This window comes from Xenopus laevis, chromosome 8S, assembly GCF_017654675.1.
Source record: "Xenopus laevis strain J_2021 chromosome 8S, Xenopus_laevis_v10.1, whole genome shotgun sequence".
NCBI lineage: Eukaryota > Metazoa > Chordata > Amphibia > Anura > Pipidae > Xenopus > Xenopus laevis.
Genome location: NC_054386.1, coordinates 67975834 through 67995828, shown reverse-complemented (window position 1 = coordinate 67995828; position 19995 = coordinate 67975834). Strand labels below are relative to the sequence as shown.

General features: G+C 37.8%; 1 protein-coding gene across 1 annotated transcript; it reads right to left on the bottom strand.

The window, feature by feature from the left end:
- Positions 1-4765: 4765 nt before the first annotated feature.
- LOC108700659 (A-kinase anchor protein 17B-like) lies at positions 4766-19471 on the bottom strand. Its single transcript, XM_041574859.1, is given in 8 exon segments — positions 4766-5964; positions 5967-6602; positions 7182-7404; positions 7627-7748; positions 7865-8640; positions 10095-12157; positions 17525-17612; positions 18994-19471. Coding segments are annotated over 5 exon segments (2721 nt in total). The 5' UTR covers positions 8627-8640; positions 10095-12157; positions 17525-17612; positions 18994-19471; the 3' UTR covers positions 4766-4986.
- Between the last annotated feature and the right edge of the window lie 524 nt (positions 19472-19995).

Below are 19995 nucleotides of genomic sequence, written 5' to 3'. Positions count from 1 at the left end.
TTGGGCAGTGCCTGGTTGGAACATGTGTGGGGCTTTTGTTTAATTGGGCATGGTTATATGTGGTGGCAGCCTTGTTCTCCATTACTAAGGACAATCTTCATATCCTGTATGTATAGCTGGACTTCTTGTGGCCCCCAGTCATGCACAGTGAAAGGCATTTAGAACAAAGCATTCCAGAAAAGCAATACAGAAGTGGGACTCAAAATAAGTAAAGTAGAAGGTGTTTATTAAAAAAAAAATTTACTTTTTTCACTTTATTGGTCTAAAGTGTAAAAGAATGACAATATAATGTAATGTGACCATGTACTGGTAAAACTGGTGTATTTGCCATAGAAACTACTATAGTTTATATAAACAAGCTGCTGGGTATCCATGGGGGCAACCATGCAAAGCTCAAAAAGGAGAAAAGGCACAGGATACACACCAGATAATGGATAAGTTCTGAAGGATCCCATACCACTACATATCTGTTATCTACTGTGTATCCTGTGCTTGAATGGCTGCCCCATGGCTACACAGCTGCTTTTTCAAATAAACTATAGTTGTGTTTTTGAAGCAAACACTGGTTTTACTAGTGAAGAGCAACAGTACATTATATTTTCTTTCCTTTTAAAGGAGAAATAAATCCCCTTAGGTACAAACACCCCCTTCCACTTCCGTCTATCGGCCCCCCTCATCTCTCCCTCCCCGCACAGTCTATTATGTAAAAGTGCCCTGTTTGAAAACCTGAGCTAAAAATGCAGAGCAGTGCAGCAGGAGTTCCCAGACGCCATCTTCTGTCTATTACGATACTCTTAAAGTGGCCATACATGGATAGATCCGCTTGTTTGGCGATGTCGCCAAACGAGCGGATCTCCCTCTGATATGCCCACCTTGAGGTGGGCAATATCGGGCTGATCCGATCGTGGGCCCTAGGGCCCAACGATCGGATCCTAGCGTTCGCAAATGGGTGGTCAGATTGCGGGACCGCATCAACGAACAGATGCGTCCGCGATCCGACGGGATTTTTAATCCCATCCAATCGAGATCTGGCCCGTCGGGGGCCCCCATACACGGGCCAATAAGCTGCCGACTCGGTCTGTCGGCAGCTTTTATCGGCCCGTGTATGGGCATCTTTAGGGGGTTATTTATTCAAGTCCAAATGCCAAAAACTTGAAAAATTTGAATTTTTCGAGATTTATTATACCCCGATGATGAAAAAAGTCACAATCCGAAAATCCGGCATCTCAGACCTGCCGAGGTTGTATATAAGTCAATTGGAGAGGTCCCTATCCTATTTGAAAGCTTTTGTGGTTTGTGTTGGAATTAGCCCGAAAATCTGACTATTTTGGACTTTTCGGGAAAAAGCCTAAAAAATCATATGATTAGGGACAAAACTTAGAAGAAACTGTATGATTTGGATTTTCACTTGATTTTATCAAATTTGTCCCCGATCTGAAAAAATCATACTTTTTTAATCAATAGATAAGGTCACATGGTGGATTCTAGTTTGGCCTGACTTTTTTCGTTAAAAAAATCTGATACACTTAGTGTCTCCTCGCCGACATGCACCCTGCAGGCGCATACACAATTGAAGATAGTCAGGAATCCGATTCCACTGCACATGCACCTGCAGGGTCAATGTCCCTGAAGAGACCCAAAGAGTATCCGAATGAACATAAGTAGTGGGAGTCAAAAATCTTATAATGATCAACATAACTTGGTTTCCAGTGAAACTGGAGTATACTTCTCTATTTTGCCTCCCTCCTTGATGTATAGCTTACAGTCCATTTTCTTGTACACCTTCCCTGTGAATTTGATATTGTTGTCCAGTGAAGGCCATATTTGAACCAATGCTGTTCTATTAAACATGTTTAAGACTTTCCTTCCTAGATGTTAACATTTTCTACAATGGGAAACACTGGCAAACTCATAGCACAGCCAAGTTTTTATCTATAAAAAGATATCCTTATGCTTGACGTAGGTTGTGTTGAGACCCTGGCTGTTTTATCACTGTTTGACTTGCCTCTGCAGTAGTGCAATTGAACTGTGAAGTGTAACATCATAGGACACTGTTGTCTCATTTGTCTCTAGTTTCACTTCACAAAACTTGGCAAATAAAATATGCAGTTCTGAATGTGGTGCACTGGTACCAACTAAGGAGGCTAAATTGTATGTTTTATAAGTCACTAAGTTGATGCTGCAGGCAATTGGCTTGATTGTCCATTTAAACATGGGTGGCTGCCACTGGGTGATACAAAACATATTGAGGGCATTATCCCTCTCAAACTGTTGCTAATATTATATTAACCTTTTTCTTGTTAATGGCTCATATGTTTAAACATCACGCACCACGGTTCGTCTCCCTGTGTTTCCCGGCAGGATGGCGAAGTTTACTTTCTTGCTAAAATTGTCAGAGCCCTTCTGTCTAGTATTGGTTGGAGGAGCGACACCACCTGTCAGTCACATACAAATCCATTTTAGCATCGTAACCCTGGTGGTTTTTGAAATTCATACCTCATGTAATCTGGACAGGTAACACCTGGCTCATTGAGTTTTATAGTACCATTGAGACTGAATCATGGTGCTTTATTAAGATTCATACACATAAACTGGTTTCAGCTGAAAACGTTCCATTGAACTACTGTTATTTTGTTATCCATAAGGGTTTAAAATGCCAGGGAATTCCCTTCTATTCAAGTGTATGTAGTTGGGTAGCTTTTTAAGATCACCGAGCAAGCAGAGTTGTTTTAGACTTACCACTGCCATACTGTATATCATTACCTGGATGAATGATCGCCGTTTTGTAAACATGTTCTCAATATGGTCTGCAAAGTCTATTTTTAAAGCAGTAAATAACGTGATTATTATTTTGCTGGGTAAAAAAAAAACCATAATACCCAAATTACACATTATTATGCCTTTTATTTACTGTTGACTATGGCATATATATATAGGATCTGCTACAGTAAAGGTCTGCATGATGCTGTACCTTTCCTAATTCATTCATTTACATGAAATGCTAATGTCCAGTGCTGGCTGATTTAACTACAAAAAGAGGCATACCTGAAACATAGAAGCAGAGAAAACGATCAAGATTGTACATTTGTGATATAAATTACTTTCAGGAGGCCACAGCATGAAACATTTAAACAGAAAAAAAAACGTGTGTTGTTTATATTTCAGAGACTGTAAAAAAGGTTTAGTGTATTAGAACTTCTGCTGAGTAGACATGAGACAGGTGTGCAATCTTTTCCCCATCTTTCTGTCTGCAATAGTTCGGAAAATGAACTCTACAGAAGAAACACATGCTCGGTGTCAAAATGGGCTTATCCTATTGGGCCAAGGATCCGATCTTCATGTGGGTTAAGACCCGTCAGTAGAGGACTGCATCAAAAAGCAGATTGGATCCTTGCCTGGTGGCATTTTCAGACCTGCCCAATTGTAGCTGATAGTTGGCCATATATTTGTCAGCAGGCCATCAGATGGGATCCAATCCAGGCCAATAAGTCTGGAGGGTTTAGTTAGCAAATTGTATTGCCCATGTAAGACCCGATTAACATTGTAGCTTCTTGTAGCATAATGCACTTGCCATGAATATTGTCAAGGTAAGAAAGAAAAAGTACTTGATCTTCATAGCCCTGACTAACATTTAGGCTGCTACTCCATATTTCATAATAGCAGGCAGCCTATAGGCTTAGTTCGAAAATATCCCTAGAAGATACTAAATATGTTATTTTATAACAGCTTTTACATTTTATTTATAACAGTTACATTTTATTTTTGTATAAATGATGATAGACACAAATCTTTTATATCTAACTGCCTAGGTCCAGTTAGAAAGTAACGTATCACTTCTCATATTCTATACAACTAGTAAAACTTGAGAAGGCATACCACCAACATGTAATCTGAATGTAAACAAAACAGTTACCATTTTCCTGGCATTGCCTCCATACCAATGAATATTGGCATGGTCTCCTGCCAATCAAAAAAATTGACTGTATAGTTTCTTTCACCCATGTACCTGTAGCAATGCATTAGATATAATTTTAATAAATAAGTGTGACAAGCTTTTCATCCTGGTCTCAAGGTTGGAGGCCACTGTTGTTAATGCACATTACAAAGGCATCTACGCTTAACACCTTCTTAAGATCCAAGTAACAAAAATGCATTTTCTTATCATTGAAATGTTGCACTGAAACTCCACTTGCATACTAAATATATCATTCTCTTTTTTGTATGTCTTTATAATTACAGTGCAAAACCTCAGTAACAGTGTCTGGATCCATTTATTTAAAAAAGAAAAGTTTATAGTGAGATGAAACACAGTTCTTAATCCCATACAATTCCAATAATAACCACAATACATTTATTTTTAATGATAGATGTCACACATATGGCCATTAAACGCTTGTAGTGAAATGTCTGGTTAAAGGGATTCTGCCATAATTTTTATGATGTCGTTTTTATTTCTAAGTTACACTGTTTACACTGAAAATAATTCACTCATGATATAAAATTTCATTCTTGAACCAGCAAGTGTATTTTAGCTGTAATATTGGTGTGTAGGCAGCCCTCTCAGGTCATTTTGCCTGGTCATGTGCTTTCAGAAAGCCTGCACTTTTGGATGGAACTGCTTTGGCAGGCTGTTGTTTCTCCTACTCAATGTAACTAAATGTGTCACAGTGGGACCTGGATTTTACAATTGAATGCTGTTCTTAGATCTACCAGACAGCTGTTATATTGTATTAGGGAGCTGCTATCTGGTTACCTTCTCATTGTTCTGTTGTTAGGCTGCTGTGGGGGAGGAGGAAGGGAGGGGGACGATATCACTCCATCTTGCAGTACAGTACAGTACTGAAGACATTTATTCTGATGAAGTTTGGCAACAATTATGTTTGTGGCAGGATAGCTTACTTCTAAATGGTGCATATGTATCATAAAAGACGCATAACATATACAGTTCAAAAGAACATTGGTTAATTTTTAGGTTAATTTTATAAATTATATTTTGTACTTGTTTTTACCGAGTTCTTCCCCACAATAGAAATTATGCTCCCACTCTAAAGAGTCATTGAATGATCCTTTGGAACAAATGTCTGATTGCAAGGTAGAGACAGACGGATGGTCGGGGCTTGAGCTAGACCAACTGGGAGATTCATCAGAATGCCATGATCGTTCTTCTGTTTTGTATTCTGGACTGTAGTATTGTTGGGGAATTGATATTTTTCTACCTTTTTTGTGATGTTCTCCATAACAGCATAATTTGTTGGGTATTTCATCTTGCCACATATAGCTATCTTTCTGAAGTGAATCATTCACACCAGCCAGTCTGTATGCATTGAAGCCCTTTCCTTTGGATTGGTTTCTGTCCACCACAGTGCAGCTAATAGGATTTTTTTTCACCTTCTTTCTCTTCTTTGCTACACATACTTGTTTGTCTGTATCGGTATCACTTGTTTCACTATCACAATGTAGATGAGCTTTGGCTTTGTGGCATGCTTGTGTTGGATGGCATTTTTTGTGCTTTTTAATTTGCCTGCACACCGAGTAGGAATGCAACAAATGCCCCAATATATCTTCATGGTGGCAAATCTTATTTTGCTCACAATGACAGCAAGATTTCGCTTTTTTCAAGCAAGTCATATTCCTTTGCCTTTTGGAGATCTTTCTAGTATTATTCACTTTTGTTGCTGACTCACTTTTCTCTTCACTGAAGTATTCCGAAGTGCTGTTTATTTGCTCTAGGACATCTTTTAGCTCATCACTAGATTCTGAACTACTGGCAGATTCTTCATTTTTCCATTCTTTTGCAAATGGTTCCTCGTGGTCTTTTGCACAGTGAGACCTTGCTGTTTCTAAAGAAGGCTTCGGCTCATCTTTAGCTAAATGATTGTCAGTTTCCTTAGGAAATTCTTTAAAAAACAAAGCCTCGGTTGAACTCTCTGATTTCTGAATAGCTGCTGTTACTTTACTTTTACTGTATGTTCAGTATTGTCCATTTTGTGGCAAAGCTCAGTTTTTATCTCAGGAAAATTACAGTGTATGTTTCTGACTTCTATCTGAACAGTATCACCATTATAATAAACCACTCTAGAACCCAGAACTTTGCTTTCAGTATCCTTAGTTTCAAAAAACAACCTTGCATATTCTGGGTAGTCATAATAATTCAGCAAATAATTGATGAATTCCTCAGTTTCATAAACTTTTATCTTTCTGCAGTATCCAACACTGGAAGTGTCCTGAGACTGCAGTCTTTTCAAATGTTCTTGCTCAGAATAATTAGATTTGATTGACTCTGCCTCATCTTCTTCCTCTTTAAATGTAGCAGGTTGAAATTCAAAATCCAGGTTACTTTTGCATGCTGATGTAAATGTTTTTCGTATAACTTGATGTGTATATTCTCTTTCAAATGGAAAATAAGGTTTTTGATGTGGAGGCATTTCTCGAAAATGATCTTCACTCTCAGTCTCCTGCTGTCTGCTCTCAATTTTCTTTAAATTTCCATTGGACAGGGATTTACTCAGTTGGGAATATGTAGATATTGTGCTGTCACTGGAGTCTTCAGTAAAATCACATTCCATACGTTCTTCATTAAGTTTGTTCTCTTCTACTAAATTCTTGAAAATAAATAGCCGTATGTTAATAAGTAAACTATACAATTTTTAGAATTCCTTAAACAGATTACTTTGGAGAGAATTTGGTATTGGTTTTATTTTATTTTTTTAATTTTTTTTGGTTTATTTAGCTTTTTATTCAGCAGCTCCCCAGTTTGTAATTTCAGCAATCTGGTTAAGTGAAAACAATGTAAAACATTCTAGGTTTCCCAGTATGTTATACCAATGGGTCACCTAAAATTTTGATTTTGTTGTAGGATCTCAGATATCTTTGATCTAGCACTTATTTTTGTTTTCCATGACACCATTTTTTTAGTGTTTTCCTCTCTTGATAGAGCACAATTTAAATATTTGATTATTATTTTCACGAACATAATTCATAAACCGTATACAATATATAAATAAAATATGGTGAAAGCCTAAAAAAACTCTTTATTTACCTTAGTGTGAGGATATAGTTTTTTCATGTAACCTGTTTCCTGGGCAAAACTATGTGTTTTTTTTTAATAAACAACCCATACATGATATAGGAATACCGAGAATCAGGTGTAAATTTTGAAGATACATTTTGGCAACACTTACATTTATTTGATCCAAGAGCAGAGAGAGTAGATTCATTGATTCAACTCGTCTTTGAGCTAGGAGCAGCTTCCTCTCTTCCCATTCCTCTGTGTTTTCTACGTCTTCAAAACATATATCTTTCTCTTGTGTATTTTTTTCTTGCTCTTTCTGTTTCTGAAGCTTTCTTTTCAATCTGGCTCTCCTTTTTCTTGCTCTTAATTTCCTTTCTTTAGCCTTTCTTTTTCTGTATCAAGACAAAATGTTAAATTAGTCTTTTACTTTAACAATATATAATTATAAATGTGTGTACGGTATGTATGTATTACATTGCAAGATAAACACTTCATACAATATCTGTGTTTATGTAACGGGGTCAATAAATGGAAAAAATGTCTGCTCTTATTATTATAATACAAAGACTACAAAGACTTTAAAAAAATAAAATAATTAACAGAAAAAGTTTTACCTCTCAGCTTCCTCCTCTTTTTCTTCTTTTCTTTGCTGTTCCAACTCCTGTAGCTGAAGTCTTTCAATGTTCCTCTTACTTATTGCCTCTTTACTAAAGTGTTTTGTTGTATCTATGGTCACCTAAATAACAAAAACATGGATTCATAGCAATCATGTATAAGAATATAATTATTTTTGTTGTGATGGTGGGGATATTACCTAAATCATTAAGTTATCTGCTCTACAGAATATATTACCTTTATATCACAAGCTAAACACTTGCCGTCTTCACTTGAATACATCAGTTTCATTCCGCAAAGTGCCTGAATTGCATTTATACTGCTTGGTATATCTTTATATTGAAGAAAGGCCTCAAAGGTTTGAAGACCTCCCAAAGATAGGTTATAGTTTCCAACAACCTCTTCTCTATATGGATCAAGCATAGGTATATCTAAATGTGAAAGTTTTCCATATTTCTCAAATGCACTTCTGAGAACATCTTCACTTGGCTTCTCAGTACTCATACTGCCCACTGAAAACCATTTGCAAGGTAACCCCTCCAAACAGATTGCAGGTGGAATCATATTATTTTCTGAATCATGATTTTCTGAATTCCCCTCAGGTTTTGGCATAAAGATCTGTAACTCTTCGTCAGTTGGTAAGTCCAAGGAAACCTCCATGACATCAATACTCAGTGGCTCCTCACCACAGTTTATTTGTAGCTTTGTACCATTCAGCTTTTCCAAGAGTACTTGAGCTAATATTTTTGTATCAGCTTCACCTTCAAAGCGCACATACTCTTTTGCATTTCTTAAAACCTTCAGAGAACTAAATTGTTCTGGATCCACCAAATTCTTTAACTGTTCTAAAATCTCCCGATTTGGTATTGGCCTGGAACAGTCTCTTTCTTCTGGAAGTATCACTGTGATTAATAACTTTGATTTTGGTTTAAGAAAAAGCCGATGTGTGTTACATAATTCCACAGCTTCAGACTTATCATGCACTGTAATGACTGCCATTTTGTCCAGACACTCTATTAAAGAAAACAGAACAAATACAGAAATACATGGAAATTGTTTACCTCCAATACAATTCAAATGATACCTGAAGCTTTAAAATAGCTATGCTTTCCTTTTTCAGTTCATAATTTAGTCAGGGCTGGATTTTGCCCTGAGGGCACCTGGAAGCAAGCTTCCTCTGGTGCCCCTCCCTCCCAGAATCATGTGCATGCACATCCTCTCCATACCGGAGCACTAAGTTCCTAGCGTTTAGTGCTTCAGAATCAAGCTAACTACCTGTGCGGCTGGACGGCATGCCGTCCCCTAATTTATGCCTCCTTAGGCCTGGGCATTTATGGCCTTGCAGCAAATTCAGGCATGAATTTAAGTACATTATTAATGGAAAGTTGTTTCTATTTCTGTACTCAAAGTCACAAAAGAGTTAAGAAAAACAATCCCCCCTTTGCATTCAGCCTGCACCTGATGATTTCCAATTAGAGGCAACTGATCACTAGAGAATATATATGCAAACCCCAACTGAAACACCTCATATCACAAAAACACAAAGTGTGTTACCTTAAAGCAAATGTTGCTCTTAAAGGATTACTTTCGTTTTATGAATTTGACTGGATAGAAAATGCTGTGAATGCTCATTAGTGGAAATCCATTCACTTCCTCCAAAAAACATACAAGTTTATTGATGATTAGAGAGAGATGTACACGTAACCAAAGTTATTTTTATCAACACTATAGCTTGTAAACACTAATATTGATATAACATACATCTTATGCTAGCTTTCTTAGTCTTCTCTTATTCCTGACATTATGTAACAATTTTAGTAAAAATGTAACCCTACATGGTGTTATTAAGCTTTTACTAGTTTAAAATATTTCAAAACTGCACCCATACACTCACAAATACTATATGAAATGGCACTACCAACAAATGCACTGAGTAGAAAATACAAGGTTTAATTGGTCCGGAAACCTGCCCCCTTCCCTGTCACATGGATATGATTTGGTTTTTCTCAGCAAGTGACCCAATGCCTGTTCATGATGGTCATTGCTAATGAATTACAAAATACAGTGGTTTAGGAGACGAGAGGCCCTACAAATAAGAATTTGCTGTGTGTGCTACTGTAAGGGTTAAAAAAATTAGCAGGGCTTCTAAACTTTTTTATAGGTAATAAATATTAAAGGAGATATCCCTTGGCACTTATTGTGCTTTGTTGCTTACTTATGCATTGCCACGAGGTTGCATTAAACTTTACAACATTAAACACTCAGCTGCTTAACGTTCCTTGTAAGAAATCAAGATGTCTTCTTTTCCTTAAGAGAACTGAGCGAGGTATTCTGCACTAGAATGATAATGAGTATATTTATCCAATCGACTGAGAAAAATAAACCAGCTAATTACTCCGGGTGAATCTGGCATTATGGGGTAATCCATTTTGCCTTAGTGGGTGGGTAAATCCCAGGATTTCAATACCTTACATCCAGTATAGGTGCAGAGGTGATCGTGGCAAAGGACCTCATCGGAACAGATTCTTCTAGAGTACCTTAGTGCTGGGTAGCTCTTGGTATACCTCACCTGCTCAGCTTCTTAAATTGATCTCTGGGGACTTATTCACTTTATACAGAGCCAGCAGTATTCCAGAAGGATTAAGAAAATCTCACCAAACGCAAAACATCTGCAAATAGCGTGGCACCCAAGCTTTGAAAAATAAAATGATCAGAGATTGTTAAAATGTTATAACAATGCCTAAATGATTATATTAAATGAGGAAGATGGATAATAGGAATGCTCTTGGTCAACTAAATCTGATTATGTGCAACCTGTATAATGCAATGAAAGTCAGAATGTTTATTTTGCTGTTTTACATGATTAGAATAAGTCTTGATGAAAACTGATAGAAGAACATTACTTTTGGAGTTATTTGCAGGTATGTACTGGGATAAACTGAATGCAGAAATATCATCTTACTTCACCTAAAAATCTATATTTTACATTCAGTGGCAGGTTTTAAAAGTCATCCTATTTATTTACCCAGAGAATGTACATCAGTGGCACTCTTTAAACTTTCTTGCCAGTGCTCCACACCCTGCATCATTGACAGGGAAGGGATTTTAGTCTTTTTTCACCTTAAAATGTTCTTATAACATGGTGTAGCCAGCAGCATTTTAAGACAAATGGGCTTCTTGTCTTATTGTTCTCGGGTTTGGAATTTAGATCACCTGGTTGCTATGGCCGAGCAATTAGGCAATGGTTTGAAAGTCAGGGTTAAAAATAGGGCCTGAAGAGAAACACAGGCAATAGAAAATAAGAATAACAATAAAGTGACTATGACTGTAGCATTGCAGCTAATGAAGAGGAAGGCTACTAATTGAAACAGACCATCTAAAACAGATTTATGACTTTCACTTTAAAAATGTTGTGATCTATTTGTTTGAGAGTCATTTTTTCTTTTGGAGTCTTTGGTATCAGAAATAAAGTGCTTTCTGCACTACTATTTATTGAATATTATAAGGCCAATATCACACGTAGAGTTTTTCCTGCCTGTCAGTGCTCATGCAGGGTGGGTTTCAGACAGAAAATCTACACTTAAGCAGTTCCTGCCCAAAAACTACCTGTCAATACACATACAATCCAGTATGTACCCTTAGCCATATTTCTGTAATTGGCTAGATATCATCACACTAATATATTTGCACATTCAGATTAAATGCATGATTTAAAATTAATTTTAAGAAAAATATTTCAAGGAGCAGCTATTTTTATGGAAAAAAAAGGACATATAACCCATGTAAAAACGTTGATTTAGGGCTTGAGACCCAGCCTGGCAGCATTCTTTTTAAGCTTTTTCTTGTTTAAAGTTATAAATACGTTTGTTGTCCTATAAAACAAAAGATATATGGTTCAGCTGTGATTAACCATGTGAACATAAAAAGCAGCGATTCCACTGACATCGGAGAGGTTAAAATACATCTTGAAGTGCAAGCTGTTACAAAAGTGTCTGGGAAGGCAAGAGTATACATGGATTATTATGGTATGCATGTCTCCAAAGAATATATGGTTACACCTGCAATCCCCTTTCCTGAGATATTCTTGTTCTGCACCTTCTAAACAATCATTTTTAGTATTTTAATACTGCTTTCCAAAATGAACCCACTAAATCTGTACGAACATATAAATCTGTAGTATAGTACAACGTGTAAGAAGGGCCCAGCTTGCAAGCAACAGACAAGCCAAGAGTTTGTATTACTTAGAAATCAGGAAATACACATACAGTTAAAAGCAAAATAACAACTGTTGTGGTTAAGCTGTTACAAAACCCTATTTTTTTTAACTCCTGAATTTTCATGCTATAACTCCAAGATGGATAGCAGATTGTTGTTGTTAATATAGCATCTTAAAGCATATCTATCTATCTATCTATCTATCTATCTATCTATCATCTATCTTCTACCTTTCTATCAAAGTTGCCTTGACGAAGGCTCCAAAGTGTTCTTACCGGCTGTAGAACCAGATGCCTGCTCTTCAGTAAGCCACTGCTGAGACAGAAAAAGAGCAGGTGGGATGTATCTGTATACTGCTTCCTGCTTTTGCAGAAAATACTGCTAATATTAGGTTATGAAACACACAAGGGTTTACCGAAGCCCGTTTTCTGGCTCACTCCTTACAGCAAATTATAGCCTGTCATCAAATAACCCTCTGCATGCTGGTATTCACTGCAGCCTGTGTATGTCATTGCTGTATTCATTAGTGGTGTGACTAGGAGGGAGAAGGCATGTACAGTTAGGTCCATATATCTTTGGACAGAGACAACTTTTTTTTCTAATTTTGGTTCTGTACAATACCACAATGAATTTTGAATTAAACAACTCAGATGCAATTGAACTGTAGACTTTCAGCTTTAATTCAGTGGGTTGAACAACAAGATTGCATAAGAATGTGAGGAACTAAAGCCTTTTTTAAACAATCACTATAATTCAGGGGCTCAAAAGTAATAGGACAAATTAACAAAACTGAAAATAAAATGTTCATTTCTAATACTTGGTTGAAAACCCTTTGCTGGCAACGACAGCCTGACATCTTGAACTCATGGACATCACCAGATTGTGAGTTTCCAACTTTTTAATGCTCTGCCAGGCCTTTACTGCAGTGGCTTTCAGTTGCTGTTTGTTTGTGGGCCTTTCTGTCCCAAGTTTTCTTCAAGAAGTGAAATGCATGCTCAGTTGGGTTCAGATCAGGTGACTGACTTGGCCATTCAAGAATATTCCACTTCTTTGCTTTAATAAACTCCTTGGTTGCTTTTGGCTGTATGTTTTGGATCATTGTCCATCTGTATTATGAAAAGCCTCCTAATCAATTTGACTGCATTTAACTGGATTTGAGTAGACAGTATGTCTCTGAACACCTCAGAATTCATTCGGCTGCTTCTATCCTGTGTCACATCATTGATAAACACTAGTGTCCCAGTGCCACTGGCAGCCATGCATGCCCAAGACATCATACTGCCTCCACCATGTTATATAGATGATGTGGTATGCTTTGGATCCTGAGCTGTTCCACGCATTCTCCATACTTTTTTCTTGCCATCATTCTGGTAGAGGTTGATCTTGGTTTCATCCGTCCAAAGAATGTTTTTCCAGAACTGTGCTGGCTTTTTTAGATGTTTTTTTTAGCAAAGTTCAATCTAGCCTTTCTATTATTGATGCATATGAGTGGCTTGTACCTTGCAATGCACCCTCTGTATTTACTTTCATGCAGTCTTCTCTTTATGGTAGACTTGGATATCAATATGCCTACCTCCTGGAGAGTGTTGTTTACTTGTTTGGCTGTTGTGGGTTTCTCTTCACCATGGAAATGATTCTGTGATCATCCACCACTGTGGACTCTTCTGTGGACGTCCAAGGCTTTTTTGCGTTGCTGAGTTCACCAGTGCTTTCTTTCTTTCTCAGGATGTACCAAACTGTAGATTTTGCCACCAAATATTGTTGTAATTTTTCGGATGTGTTTTTTCTAAGGATGGCTTGTTTCACCTGCATGGAGAGCTCCTTTGACCGCATGTTGTCTGTTCACAGCAAAATCTTCCACATACAAACACCCCCTCAAATCAACTCCAGAGCTTTTATCTACTTCATTGATAATGAAATAATCAAGGAATTGCCCACACCTGCCCATGAAATAGCATATGAATCAATGGTTGCTTTTGAGCCCCTGAAATTAAGTGATTGTGTTGAAAAAAGGCTTTAGTTCCTCACATTTTTATACAATCTTTTTGTTCAACCCACTGAATTAAAGCTGAAAGTCTGCAGTTCAACTGCATCTAAGTTGTTTCATTTAAAATTCATTGTGGTAATGTACAGAACCAAAATTACAAAAATTTTGGTTCTGTCCAAATATTTATGGACCTAACTGTAGGTATCCCCCTACCTGTTCCCTAACTTACACATGAAGCAAGCAAGTTAGGGAGTTGCAATTGACAAAGGCTGCAATGCGGTCCTTTTTGTTACCCTATAGTAGATGGAAAGAACCGGACTGTTGTGTACCCTCCAAAACTATGCTATAATCCTAGCCTTGGTTTTTCTCCAGTGTAAAGTGCAGAGTGAAGCCAGACCTTAGTCAGAAGTACTCTCAAGATGAGCACTAAAGATGCTCTTCTACCCCTTAGTGCACTTTTGCAGTAAGTTATCCCTAAGTGTAAAGCTGATGTATGTTGTATATATACGTTGTGGGGTGTGCACCATGGGGCATCTTACTCAGACAGAGGGAGAAAAATCTGTAACTCTCATTGAACAGCACATTCATCAGTGGCATAACTATAGAGGAAGCAGACCCTGTGGTCACAGGGGGGCCCAGAATGTGGAGTGTGCTGTATAGAAATCTCCCCTCTCCAGGTGCTTTCCTATTGAAAAATGTGCACACCCTCTGCAAACTAACCACAGTGGTAGGCTCAAGATGTTGGGGAGGGGCTTTGTAGGGGTTGCTGTGTGAGTCCCTCCAAAGATTGTTTTGCATTCAATACTGCTAAGAAACCTCCACAGAAAATTGTTGCACATGAGTATGCATGCATATACTCCTCTCAGACTGAATATATGAAAGGATTTATGTCGTTACCATTATCTGAAGCATAAACACATAATAAATCTATTTACATATGATGTAGGTACAAGTAGCAGTAAGGATATTTGTCATAGCTATAAGCATACACCCAGTAAGTATGTAAATGCCATTAAAAAAAGACACATATCAGTCACCGAATAAAGGTCCATTGCATCTGTAAAGTACATTTTAACTTTAGGTTAAAGTCTTATTTGATGCAGTCTACTTGATAGTACGGTGCCATTACATTGTGTCCTAGAACATTGCACCATGTTGTTACTAGACATTATAACTATTCTTGTATAAAATGAAATATTTTTTGGCACAATTTCTGTTTTATTGTACTGCCAATGCACACTAGCTCAAGGGCTGAGCAAACAGGAGATGAACAACACTATCCATTATCTTTCTAGGCAAACTTATCTCAGTTGGAAAATAAATACAAAGACTGATATACAAAAGTATTGGATTTAACTTTTTGGCTGCCATAGGTTTCTTTTATTTTGACAATTTTCCCTTCCCTTATTTATATAAAATAGTTATCCCGTGGAACCATAATAGATTTGGGACTCTTGGTCCTGGTCACTGTGGCTTTTCCACAAATTTACAAACAGATCACAAACATCAGTGGCTGAAAAACTGTATACCTAGCATCTTTTTCTGTCTGTGCTGCACCTATCTTCAGTTATGAAGTATATCCCTGACTTTACATACCAGAAGCAGATTAAATGCGATAGAGAATATACACTCAAAAAAGCACAAGCTTTAAATGCTGGTTTTGGAACAAAAACATACAGTTTATAACATAAACCCTCCCCAGGAGACAGAACACTTAGATATTTTCATTTAAATTAACATGTCATTTGGTGGTATTAAATGGCCTAGGAGGGGTGTTATTTCCTTTTGGGATAAAGAAGTTAATTTGAGTTAAATTCAGGGTCAGACTGGGGGGCCCGGGGCCCACTGGGACTGCTGTCCAGCGCCCCTCTCCTGACCCTCTGGCCCCACTACTGTGTTCCAGAATGGGGGACCCAATACCCCTGCCCATGCACTGGTGTCACAATTAGATGCTGAAGAGGGAGGGAGCATTTGAGGAGAGCAGAAAAATCTAGGAGGTGCAGAATGGAAAGTGAATGGAATTGCCTGCCCCAACTCTATGCCTAAGTCTCAGCTGTCAACTGGTTGACAGCTGAGACTTTTTAATGAGTTTATAACAGGTATGGATGTTTTAATAACTAAAATGAATTAAGTTTCATGTTTAATTTGAAAATGTATTTTATTATACAGCTACAGTTGTAAAGAAATTGAGGGTAAGGCAGAAATAGAGAAACCCATATTTAATTCCACAAGAATAATCCTGGAGATGACATGAGAGAAAGCCACATGGAAAAAGCAATGTGAAGGTCAAAATAGTTTGTGATTTGGAAATGAGAGACATTGAAGTGGAGGCAGTGGTTTCATTAATTAATTCACATTGTGTACATTCTGGAGGAACCCAATATGAGCAATATAGCCTATTTACTCCAGTCACAATGGACTGATAGTTGTAACAGGTTAAGGGTCAGGGCACACAGGCAGATTCGGGGAGATTAGTTGCCCGGGGACAAATCTCTTCTTATTCGGGGCGACTAATCTCCCCAAACTGCCTCCCCTGTCTTCCTGCCGGCTAAAATGTAAATCGCCGGCGGGATGGCACTCTGAGCGATTTGTTTTTCCGAAGTCGCCCGAAGTTGCCTCACGAGGAAACTTCTGGTGACTTCTGAAATGAATCGCTCTGAATGCCATCACACCGGCGATTTACATTTTAGCCGGCGGGAAGGCAGGGAAGATTAGTCGCCCCGAAGAAGAGGAGATTTGTTGCTGGGTGACTAATCTTCCCGAATCTGTCTGTGTGCCCTGACTCTAAAGGAAGACTGGTTAGACTATGCATGGGTAACAAAGCCCAAAATGGGAGAGAAGGACTGTAGGTATTATTTATTTGTTTATATTTGGGGTAGAGGAAGGGATACTGAAAGGTCTTGAATGAGAATCACACACAGAATATAGAATTAATTGTGAGGTCAATAGTGGGCCATAGGAGCTATACCACATATTTACAAAATTAAAACTTTAGACGAGGGGGTGTTTAAAATCGGTGGCAACATAACAAGTGTGCATCTGAGATTTGAAGGTCCAGTCAGGACCTTTGTCTGGTATAATTCTTGAATATAGCACCCCTAGTCAAGACTAACCCCTTATTACATTTATCTGGAAGTGATCTATTACATATTATTTAAAAATTAAGCACATCGCAACATACAGTATATCCATTCCCTGGGCGCAGTTGCTTGCTCACCTACTGATGAATACATTGTGGTTGCCAGAGAGAACAAGGTTTAGGATTAAAGTAAACAGTCATACATTATGATCTTATAGTTGTGGGCATCAGAAGTTCAGAATAAAAGCAACATATCAGCCGCACTGAATGCAAGAATTTCAAGGATGACATTTTACTGCCCTGAAAAAGCTCCATGTGTGTGGGAGTGAATCATGTTTAGAAACACATGCATATGAGGATATTGATTGCAGGGGAAATGCCATCACCTAGAAAGTGACAGTAACTCCAGGGTTCTAACACCAGGCTGAATCAATACACACAGTGTAGTTGGCTATAATGAATTAAACAGATGTTGCCAATTTGATGCTGGGTGCTGCCATAAAGCATTTCCTTTTTTGCTAATACCTTTCCATATCATTCTCCAATATGTTTACAAGTGAGTTGTACGCTAAATCAAGCCTTACTTAGGACAATTGATTTTAAGTATAAGACCTACCTTGCTTTGGGTATTACCATCACAGGAACTAGCTGCTGCTTCCACTATTAACAGAATAATAATAAGAATCACTTTCTTCCAAATTTGTCTGAAAAAAACAGAAAGCCAGGGTTGGTGTTGTTGTAAACGGGAACTATGGCTAAATGAGAACATGGGATAGCAATTCTTTTATAGGGGCAGGGTCACTTAAAATAATGTTGTTCTTAAAGGAAATGGTGAAGATAAAAGTGCAGTCAATGGGCAAATCATCATGGTTCTTGCGTCCATAGTGACTCCTTGCACATCTACAAAGTTACACTGTGTATCTGTCCCACTTCCTGTTGCAAATTGCAAATTGTACACTAGTGCACCTACTGACACTAGGGATCCCTGGAGCTACTGGCAACCTCAAATTAATGCTGCAGCATACTTACCCATATAGTCAGACTCATACATTATTTTGATGCCAAATACAACTACTCCCAATTCCCGTTGAAGCTCAAACAATTGGCCATGTTTTAACTCGGGCTGAAATTGTGGGGGGGAAACACTGCACTCTGGGTATGAAATATGCTGTCCAACTCCCTAAATTGCACACTGCACTTGCACTTGTGAATGATCCTTTATATGAACATCATTTTTGATATTTGCTATGGGGCTTTCTAGATACAGCTCTGTGCCCAAATTGGGGTTGCAGAGATTGCAGTGCAGTCCATTTCCATTATATGAGGGGAATATTAAAAGGAATGCACCTTTTGGGGCAACAGAGATGTCTGTACATGCCTACCTTTGTAGCCATGTATTAGGAATTTCTGATAAACATTCTCTAAACATTTTTCAATTGTTTACCATTATAAAAGGAATGCCTGCATTATGAACATAACCCATAAACTTGGGCATATATAACACCTAGCCATTAGATGCATAGATGCAAGCAAAGGAAGGGGTTGGTCCCCAAAAGCTTGTGCTTCAACTTCTGCAATAAAATGTCATAAAAGCAATTGTCAGTCTGAGTTGGTGTACTCCTTCCCTATATGCAACCTGGATGGTATATTTGGCCTGGAAGTGGTTTGGGAAGTAGATGCACCCTATAGACAAGTAAGTGGTGTGCTGCAGGAAACAATTAGATGCAAGCAAACACACATAGTAATTACAAATCTTAATGTATTTATAACAACATGAGAGGGAGTTTTGTCTATTTAAGTAAGTGTCTTGGAATGTATAGAAAGTAGTGGTGGTATAAGTATTAAACACAGAGGTTTATGTTTTTATGGCAACCTTCATAGTCAGTTAAATAACTATAAGATATGCTGTATAAGCAAGTTTGTTTGTATTACATAATTCTTAACAATACTTAAACTACACTAGACTGAATAAGTCACATACTGGCAAAAGAACATTTCTCACACACATACAAAACAGTAAAATTTCTATGAATATCTTTGCCCTGATACTTACAGCCGGCTATTATATATATGAATTCTCCTTACCCTCCTGCTGCCCATACTAACAGGTGTAGGATAAGGCAGCCATATGCCTGCTTGATATAAGTGACAGATGTCACCCTGCAAAAGTCACAAGAGACAGTTTTCACATAAATAACAATCCAACAGCCTTGAAGGAGTTTATAGATGAGATTAGGACGTCGGATTTCAGAGATCAAAACTTTTCTTTGGCTTATTCAGCATGTTATAAACCTTAGCTTTGGTTATGCCTTTCCTTTTTTTTTTTTGCAGACTCAGGTCCTCTTTAGTGTGGGGAGAGCTGGTAAGTTTCCAGCGACAACATGTAGTGCTCCCTAAGCCTGTATGACCGATACATGCCAGAAGGGACGGCCAGTGATTCTATATAATTGAGAATTCTTTCTTGCAGGTAGTGCAGGGAATCCGGTTTTAGGAAATGAGCAGGACCTGCATCTCAGATGTGACACTGGTGTCTGCCAGACTAAATAATAACTGTGTCACATGTAGCTATTTATTCAGTTAGCAAACAATGCAAGAGTTTTGAAATCTTTGTCAGACAAAAGTCCAAGCAAGTTCATATGCGCTAGGCTGTTTTAGACTACTACATTGCAGAGTGCATAAAGAGTATTAAAAATAATAATAACATTGGTATAGCAGTAGCACATTACTGACATATAGTAAAGTATAGTATATAGTAGAGTAGATTACTGTATATATTGTCATTACTGATTACGTTCTACTTAGCCACCGTGGAATTGGGCTGAGTATTCTTTTAAACCAAGATGCTTGTAGGCAGAAATAAGATACAGCTGCTAATATAGTTTTAGAATTGAGTCACACACAAAACACCCCATGGCACAGGTGATTGTTTCTCATGGTGTTTTCTGCCTTCCCTGTAAACCAGAGCCACTGTAAATAATAATTCAGAAAATTACTCTAAAATCCTGAGTCACAAGCAGATGAAAAGTGTCAGAGTTGCTACTATCATATCATTTATTATTTTCACTGTTTGTTGTAGTATTGAGGAGC